This window comes from Netta rufina, assembly GCF_964035555.1.
Source record: "Netta rufina genome assembly, chromosome: 1".
Taxonomy (NCBI): Eukaryota; Metazoa; Chordata; class Aves; order Anseriformes; family Anatidae; genus Netta; species Netta rufina.
The window spans coordinates 126,118,336-126,127,984 of NC_140123.1; the positions used below are offsets into that span (position 1 = coordinate 126,118,336).

Here is a 9,649-nt window from a genome sequence, read left to right on the forward strand (position 1 = left end):
CTCTTAGCACCACATCTACACATCTTCTAAATACCTCCTGGGCTGATGACTCAACTACTTCCCTGGGCAGCCTGTTCCAATGCTTCAAAACTCTTGAAATTTTTCCTAATATCCAACCTAAAAGTTGAAATTGTAGTGCAATTTTAAAATCTAGCAAGTATATAGTTGAAGCTTACCTTCAAGTCAAACATAGCAGCTTCGGTGAACTGTAGGTCCTTTATCTGTTGTTTCCAGATGGATTTCTTTTGCAGGTTTAGAATTCAAACCAAGAGACCTCCAAATGCAAAGCAATGTGTACTACAGAACACAGACATACATACACATAGGAAAAGTCGCCTGAGTTTAGCTTTAAGTTCTACAGACAATCTTTATAAAAGGTTAGTTTCATCATATACATACTATATAAGAAACATATTTCTACCACATGAATAAATACTTGTAATATATTTTTATACATACATCTTGTCTTTGAAAACTTACCAATGCACAATGTATCTAAGGCTCACTAAGCATTTCAGATTTGTAGTAGTTGCTACATCTGAAAAAGGCATTAGTAAAGTTTGTTTCACAGATCTTGACAGCTGGACAATCTCTCAAACTTTTAATAGCTTCCCTTCTCCATAAATATACGCTACCTTTTCTTTCACCTCCCTCCTTTCACGCTTCAAGTTTTTATATTGTCGTCTTTGCAAAAGGAACAAAAGTATCAAGAAGACAAACAAATATTCAGTTCAGCTCCTTTTGAACTTAACAAAATTCTATTAAGTACTCAGGGTAGATTTGGTTGGCATCAAAGATAACAAAGATCTTTGGGTTCCAGGTATTATCCACACAGCTGTCATACAAGTTCACAAAACTTCCATCTTTTGAAGGAGGTCTCATGTATTTTGAATCACCATTGATATAGTCACCAGTCAATACACGAGCAAGAAACATGACTTTATCTGGTCTATGTGGATGAGACTGCAGATTCACACCATGAATTTGAAAGGTATTTCCATGATTCATGTCCTCTTTGCAGAAACGACTGGAATATGATGCATCTCTTGCAAAATAGGTCCCTTGCAAATTAAAAAAAAAAAGAAAAAAAAAAGAAAAAAAAATAAGTATCTGATGACATTCTTGTTGTGTTAGCTTAACTGATTCAGGTAATACATGGATATAGGTATCAGAATAATGATATACGTCTGTTTGTTTATGTTCAGCAGCAATCCCTTTTTTCCCTAAATTGCTGGAACTACAGTAACATGAACAAATATTTAGTGTGAACATTTTTAATAGGAACCAACATTGCTTTGCTGTTCATCTGTCCCCCACCCCAGCCTCCAGCTCTACCAGCCACTTGCACCGATTTAATTCTTTATTGTATCCTAACTTTCTTAATTACACTTTATGTAAAAGCAAAGCTATATTGAAGAGCTCCCTGAAAAACAAAGAGTACAAAGAACATTCTATAGGGAACATGTAACAATGTTGAACTAACTGTTCAGATTGCCAAACTGCTGTGTGTGACAAAAATACTTACCTTTTCCATATACAGCAGCATGCATCCCATTTATTCTCCAGTCAAAATTGTGAATACATATTGCTTCTACAAATTCATTACTGGTGCCATGAAATAACATCTGCTCGTTAATAGTTGGGACACCTCTTTTCTTCTTCAGTTGAGCTTTTTTCCTAAAGAAAACACACAATACAGTATTACAAATATCCGCACAAACAAATCAAGTTCTTATGCTGAAAACAATGCAGGGAGAACAGACCTAAAGCACTTCATAAATTCCACTTCTGCAAGTGTCTAGATGATTACAGCTTTTGAAAGAGATCAGAATTCTTAAGGTACCTGTTTAGATATTGCACATCTGGATGTCGTAGACTATTTTCAGAAGTAATCTAAGTTTAGAAAAAAAGGTATTTTTTAAAATTTATCAACTTTGTTCACATGACATTTGTTTCAATATAGTCATTTCCTGAGCATAAATTTTGAAAATAAAAAGCACTGTTCTCCTATTTTGTGTTTTTTGTTCTCTTCATCAGCTTAAATAGTATGGTTGGAGGGATAGCAACGTTAGTGGATTATTAAGAGTAATTATCCTGGTAAAATAGCAAAAACCTTAAAAATGAAATTACCTTACTGTTCAGGTAGAATTTCTTCAACATGATCATGGTTTTCTGAATTTATGGTTCATATACTTTCTAAAGAGCTACATCTTGTGTTCTATCATTCTAGAATTTTGGTAGAAAAAAAAACACTAAACTTTTATACTACAGGTGAACCTGTATTACAGATTTTTTGGCAGAAAGCCATATAGCACCTACAATTAAAGAACAAATGTATTTTTCATCAACCTTTTCTCAAGCGACTTTCTATCAACTGCATTTTCCTAAGATCCCTGAAGAACTGGACTTTGGAGCCACATCTAAATCACTACGCTGTTCATAGCTATGATCCCTTGACTGTCCAGACAAGGGTAAGCTGAAGTGTATCATAGCTTTGTCCTTGTTTATGTACCTGAATTTTCTTCCCATAAAAAACACAGTGCCTGGGGAAAGAGAAGGCACATATTTAGGTTTATCAAATGAAGTAATCTGCTTATAAGTCTGCTTCAAGTCTGTAGTACAGACTTGAACTGGGGAAGCATTCTCAGGGCCTACAGTTTGGAGAATTGTCAGTTCTATCAACCAAGTCTAGGTAAAGAGACAGGCAGCAAAGATTCTTCATCGTATTAATGGCATTATATTTCAATTATTCCAGATTTATAAATAAATACATTTCACAGGATTGAAAACCTTGCAGTATTTAGCTTATTTAGCTTGAAAGATATGTTTATTTTGTTTTACTGTTCAAAAGTAATGTATACTTCACAAACAACTGTGACAGAAAGATATTAAATACCAATTTATATGCAACTTCTTGGATTAGAACAATACTTTAACGTGATAAATTCCAGAAACATTTCAATGCATGTTTCATCTGTGCTACATTTATATCTAATGCATTTAAAGAAGCATTACAGTTCTGCACCTGTAGAAGTTAAGAGTCTTGAAAACAGAATTTTGAACATGATCAGAAGAATGACAGGTGAGCAAATAAAGAAAAAATGTTAAAACTAACACATTTTAATCAAATAATAATAAAAGCAACTAAACGTTTTCCTACTGAATGCCTTCAAGATTTGCTCTGTTAACAGCTGTAAACCTGTTGGCTTTAAAAATAATCTCACCTGCAAAAAAACTCCCACAAGTCTAGATTTTGTATTCTCTTAATTCTTTTAATTCGGTGGGTATCCATTGTTTTTCCAAAGAGACCAGAAACTTCAATATATTCATTTGTTTTCTTTTGCAAAGGAATAAGCTGGGGAAAAAAAGAGGTTAGTACATTTTCAATGTGAAGTATTTCCTTATCACGTGGTTTTGTCCAACTTGTCTATCAACTCTTACCTGATATGGCTCCTCAGGATTTACATTCTCCCAGTGTGAAGGAACAGGGATAGCTTCATTATCACAAATGACGCTTCAAACAAACAAAAAAAGGTAAAAACACATCACATCAAGGAAAAGAGTTATTTTCTTCCTCCAGTCAATCTCTTGCTTCAAACAATACGGTATGAAAAAAAAAAAAAAAAACTTACACAAAATCAAAACAAACCATGGTAATGAACAATCTCATTACACCATCAATCCAATAAAAGACAGAAATTTAAATCAAAATAAATGGTCATAAAGGTCTGCAACATCTGGAGAGCAAGACTGATTTAGAAATGTGAGAGTGCACATACAGCCCAAATGTTCCAAAGAATCAGGAAATAAAACTAGTCCAAACCTCTGAAAATCAAGCCCTTATTTGAAGTATTTAAAATCATCATGGTAGAAATACACACTTGAAAAGTTTGGTTGAATTTATTCTCACAACATCAATAAAAATGTATTTTAGGCATCTACATACACCACATATGTAGCGTCTTTTAGGCCCCAAAACAGGGACAAAGCAATTTGAAACTAAAGAATGGTGTCAGCATGTGAAAAGAGAGTATTTTGATAAAGTATTGAATGCAATTATTCAATAAACAAAAAGCAAAACTAAATTGCCTCATTATTGGATGTATACTATGTATACTTCTGGGAACATTCACTGAAAAACAGCTGATACTTAAAAAAAACAGCCCCCTCCTGAATGTCAGTTTAAAAAGTTTGCTAAGAATATTCCTTACCACAAATGCCAAATTTCTTTTTGAAAATATAATGAGACAACATTCAGAATTAAAATTATTTCTAAGTACTATTTTGGAAAAAAATAACCCACAATCCAGATAGTCAATTTTATCTGCAATAGTATCACTGCATATTTACCATTTTTTGAATATCGGATTTACATCACCAGAGCTTTACATCCAATCACTGATCAAAAAGTAAGAAACTTGCAATCTTAAGCAATTAGACTCATAAAACAATCTTGTCATTAGGATGCAATTTCTGGTCATTTCAAATCATTTTAGAGTAAATGATTAAAACATGTAGGCAAGAAAATATAATCTTTTTTATTGTTACAATATTCCTTCTAAGTAATTCATGAAGTCATTGTTACAATGGAACAAACTACTCCACTTTTTGCTGCTGCTTCTCCGTTTCTCTAATCAGCAATTCTGATTCAACAGGTACATTCAACAGCAAGTGCCTCCAATAGCTAAAGTCAGATACAGATTTAAGAATCTTGCCAAAGGATATCAGTATTCAGTATGCCTTGCCTCTCCTACTACAAGTTCCTTACTTTCTAAATATATATATATGTATATACATATATATAAAAGAAATTTTAAAAAAAGTCACTCTCCCTCTAAAATTTCTTTCACTTGACTTGCTCTCCCACTTTAGTCCAATTCTTACACTATTTGATGCAAAAAGTAAATAAATATAAACAATACATATAAAACATATTTTTGTTTAATATTACTTAAATCAGGACTAAAATCAAAATAAAGAGGTTTCATTTTATTTCCTTACCTGAAAGCACTGATAGAAAAGGGAGCTCGCTTTATTGGCCGTTCTTTAAGAGTAGTTAGGTTGGTTTGTTTCATCACTGAGAATAAAACAAGAGTTAGGATGAATGTTTCTGGGATTCATAGGGAATGCATATGAAGTATTTACATGTGTGTTTGTTTTTTGTTTTGTTTTGTTTAAAAAAAAAAAAAAAACACTACATCAAACGTTACTTTACAGCACGTATTTCAGCAATTAACAAATATGCTTTTTAGATAAACTCAAAATACAGACCTCAGAATCTCTGCCATTTATGAGTTGACAAAACTTGCAAATACTATACAAACCAAATGCTTATTGTTAGAACACTGTTCTAACAGCCACTATTCAGACCCATTAAATCAATGGCTAAAGTTAGACTGACTTTAACACCACTAGAATGACTTAAGACTGTTCTTAATGTAAAATATCGTGATCTACAAACGGTACAATAAAAATGTCATTTAACATTTGCATTTATTTTTGCTTTTATTCCAGATGTGAAACTTCTTTTTCTTTAACAGACATTTCAACATAAATAAACATCAAACTTCTTGTACTGTTACATGCTACTTTATTCCAAGTATATCACTGTTTTACCCACTCCCTTCTATCTGTATTTGAAATACCGTTATTTTCTTCAATTTGGAAGAGGCTTCTATTTAAGCACACAGCTGTTTCAGAACTTATTCGAAAGATAAATAATGTACTGATGAAAAAGCTAAAAAAGTCATTAGAACACATTTTTAAATAAAGAACACATTAATTAGATACATATATATTCAGTAACTTTCTGTACTTTACAAATATGACATACATAAGATCTACTACAGCCTACTATCAAATCCTTTTGGCTATCTCCTTGTTATTTCAACAAGGGAATTGGCTTAAAATACATGCCAAATTAAAAAACCACTTTATTAAAAATATTTTGCAGAAAACTTCCTTCATACAATTGTTTACTATTCCTCTAAATGGGAAAGATTTTTCAAGCATACAAGCTCTGTTGTGTGTTAAAAAAAGTTCAGATTTCACAGTCCCAATAAGGTAATCAATACTGACACAATTGACTCCTAGTAAATACAATGATCTACTTTATTCGTAAACTACACTAGAAAACTTAACAAGGCAGGGACCTCAAAAAATGCCTGTGAACTTTCCCATAAAGACACTTCCTATCACAAGTGCAGTAGAGATGAGGACAATTATTTCCTCAATCAACGAATGAACTCATCTATCTGACACCTCTGTTATTTAAATTTACTCAATGAAGATACATACCTGAAAAATCTAGCACGTAGTTAAATTTTGCAGTAGTAAAAGAAAGAGAACCATGTGGATTTGTTCTGAAGCTCTTTTCAATATCTTCACTGCTAACTGAGCAATGACTGTTTGAATCAGTCTTCAAAATAAATGAAAAAGCACATTTAGACAAATTCAACAATAGGTAGTTTGACATACAGAAATCATAACTAATATAACTTCATATGTAGTTACCTGAAACATATGCCATTTACCACATTCAGCCAAATAAAACCAGCCCCACTGGGTATCAGAGGTATCCATCTCTTCAACTGAACCTTCCATCTTTTGAAAGAATTCTTCAGGTGTTCTTTGAAGCACTTCCTGAAACATTGACATACATAGTATCACAAAAAAGACTCTCCCCAGACCTTGTTATGCCTGAACACCTTTAGGAGCTGTCTAGGATTGTTCTTTCTTTTTTCAACAATAAAATCTTGAACACTTTTAAAGTACTTGACTCTACTACATACATGCAACCCAAGCAACTCTATGATATTGCCTAACGTAGCACCTCCCCACCAAACAGCAAAAATGCTAAAGGGGCACGGGGGAATCTTTCAGAGAAAAACGTATGACCTCCTCCCAGACAGGGTTAGCAATTCATCTTATCTAACTGCTTAATCATGACAGACACTCTTCCCAACAATTTCCTCAACTAAACTTTTTATTTCAAGAAGCATTTAGCACAAATAAGGCAAATAAAGTTCAGTTCATCTCCTAGATGTTTCAGATGTTTCCTGGACACTTCAACCCACAATAAAGGTAGAGAGCCCTGAAGAAGGCATATATGAGAAACTAGAAGTAAGTAACAACTGGCCAGTACTACTGGGACAGGAGTTGAGCAGAAAACTTACCCTAGGGCTATTGTTCTGCCTTAATTTTTTAGAAACCTCTTCATGGCAACAGCTAGAGACCATATTTCAAAAAAGGAATGACCCCTTACCATCAAAAGCTCTAGAAGGCTATAAAGACATAAATGGAAAAAAAGCAGAACTGGTGATAGACCTATAAAACATCTCTAAAATACATTTGAGGGCAAACTTGCTTTAGTAGAAATGAGAGCCTGCAAGGCTAACTACATATATAACTGCCTCAAGTTCCAGCAAAATTAGACCAGAGGTACATCAGCTGCATGACAAAAATATTTTGCAAGAGTAAGAAAAATGTCTTCTGTTACAGAGGGCATCTATCAACACCTCTTCCATTCTTCACACCAATACAAAAACATAGAGCCTATATTCACTTGGTGTTAAAGCACAAGTGACCAAGATCTTTTGATGATAAACTTCCACCTTCAATTTGATTCTTCTGCTTACATTTGTATTTGACCATGTTCTCTCCTAGAGGCTGACATACAGTAGCCTACACTTTTTTTTTCTTTTCTTTTCTTTTTTTTAAACAACTAAGAGGAAAGCAATTCAGGCTTTTTTAGTAAACTTTAGTTTCCTTATGTTTCTACCAAAATGGCCAGACACCACAACTCCATGCCAATGCTAGTTCAGGGCTTTGAATCTGATCATTCAAATCAGTAATGGCTTTCAAACAAGTTACAAACAGAGAAGGCATATTCATCTATGCCCTATCAACACATCTGTATGCCTTTGGGAGCAACACAACCTCCAGAATAATTTGTCAATGAGACAGTTATGCTCATAGCTTCTGAAGCTAGAGTAAGCCACAGAGTCCAGGCTAAACAGGTAGATTCCAGGATGGTATGTATGGTAGTATGGAAGAATGACCCAAAGCCAAAAACACAACAAAAGAGCTGTTTTCAAAAGTGATACAAATCCAAAATGCTTGAAGAAAATTATTCAATTTACTGATGGATTTAAAAACATATTCACACCACTTATAAGGAACAGGTAGTTTTTTTGTCCAAAAGCTCTGAATGTACACACAGCGAGCAGAAAAAACTCAGTGGGTTTTCTGGATGACAGGATGTCAAATATCAAAGACGCAGCAATGATAATTTTATTGGCAATGCTGTTGCTAGCAGAAGTCCTCTCAACTCCCACTAATACTACTGCTTTTAATGGTCCCGTTTTGACCGGGAACGTTTTAAAGCCAACACAATTACTTTTGACAGCAAAAGCACCCTTCTAAAGAGAATGAATGCTCATTTGTGTGTTGTGCTATGACTACATATGTTTGTGGTTGTTTTTTAATTACTGTTAACGCATGGTCTCATTTACCTAGCTGCAATTTTAGACTTGAATAAGCATGATTTAAGGCGCATCCTGATGAGTTGCTTTCTTATACTATCCATTTGGTGGACTGTGCTTTACTGCTGAAGGCTGTTTTGCCTATAAATAATGTTATCTAGGGCCCTGATGGGAACACAAGCAGTGTTAAAGGACTCTGTCCCCCTTCCTTAGCAAACAGGGCACCTGATCAGGAGACTTGAAACCAAGAGCTCAGGGCTGGAAAGCGGGAGTGCGAGGGAAAATGACGCTAGCATAAACACACACAGGACAGAGCAGGTGATCTCCTCCACAGCTACACCAACGCTTCCCCCTTTACACCGCGGAGGACCACTGCTGCGGTCACCCCGCTTCACCACCTCCCTCCAGAGGCGACTCCTTCGTAGCTCAAGGACACGGGAGGCGGGGGCAGCAATCCAACCACCGCCGCACCACCACTCACTCACTCACTCCCCGGCCCCACAACCTGCCTGCCACGCTCCCCCCAAAGATGGTGGCCAGCGCCGCCACTTCCTCCTCCCCAACGTAGCAACACCCTCACCGCCCCTCTCCCTCCCCTCCCTCCCTCCCTGCCTCCCTCCCTCCCTCCCTCTCCACGGCTGCCAGGGGCGGAGCGAGGCGGGGCGGGGCGGCGCGGAGAGGGGAGGGGAGGGGAGGGGAGCGGCGTGCGGAGGCAGCAGCAGGGCGGCAGGAGGGGCCGTTTCCCCCGTCCCCCACCCGCCCGCACTCACCGCATCCGCCGCCCACCCCGGGCTCGCTCCCCACATGTTGGCTGGGGGGCGGGGAGGGGCGTGTGCGCTGTGAGGGGGGAGAGGGAGGGGGAGGACAAGGGAGGAAGCGAGCCGGGCGCCGCAGCTCGGGGGGACGGCAGCGCTCAGGGTCCGGGCGCTTCCGTTAGTGATGGCAGGGGAAAGGGGAGGGGCAGCGCTATATCGGTTCGTCACAGAGGGGGGTGAGGCCTGGCATGCAAATTGCCAGCGGGGGAGGCGGGGCTGGAGGAGGAGGAGGAGGAAGAGGAGGATGTGTTGTGCCCGAGGAAGAGCAGTGAGGATGCACAGTGTGCCTCTGCCTCGGGCTGGATGGCCGTGTGGGGATCTGCTGACCTCCATAAGGAAGCAGTGTGACAG

At 37.2% G+C, this 9,649-nt stretch overlaps 1 protein-coding gene across 1 annotated transcript; it reads right to left on the minus strand.

The window, feature by feature from the left end:
* Positions 1-559: 559 nt before the first annotated feature.
* Positions 560-9,314, minus strand: PARP11 (poly(ADP-ribose) polymerase family member 11). Its single transcript, XM_084293278.1, has 8 exons — positions 9,254-9,314; positions 6,514-6,642; positions 6,298-6,418; positions 5,002-5,077; positions 3,442-3,514; positions 3,225-3,355; positions 1,526-1,677; positions 560-1,061 (listed from the first exon to the last, which is right to left on the minus strand). The coding sequence occupies exons 1-8, from the start codon at positions 9,287-9,289 to the stop codon at positions 748-750; spliced, it is 1,032 nt and encodes a 343-aa protein (XP_084149404.1). The 5' UTR covers positions 9,290-9,314; the 3' UTR covers positions 560-747.
* Between the last annotated feature and the right edge of the window lie 335 nt (positions 9,315-9,649).

What these genes read in the sequence shown, in the direction of transcription:
- PARP11 (XM_084293278.1), bottom strand. Translation starts at nt 9,289, where the DNA reads ATGTGGGGAGCGAGCCCGGGGTGGGCGGCGGATGCG. An exon ending in GTAAATGGCATATGTTTCAG is followed by an intron (nt 6,419 to 6,513) that starts GTAACTACATAT and finishes TTTATTTTGAAG; the next exon opens with ACTGATTCAAACAGTCATTG. An exon ending in TGCTGCTGTATATGGAAAAG is followed by an intron (nt 1,062 to 1,525) that starts GTAAGTATTTTT and finishes TTAATTTGCAAG; the next exon opens with GGACCTATTTTGCAAGAGAT.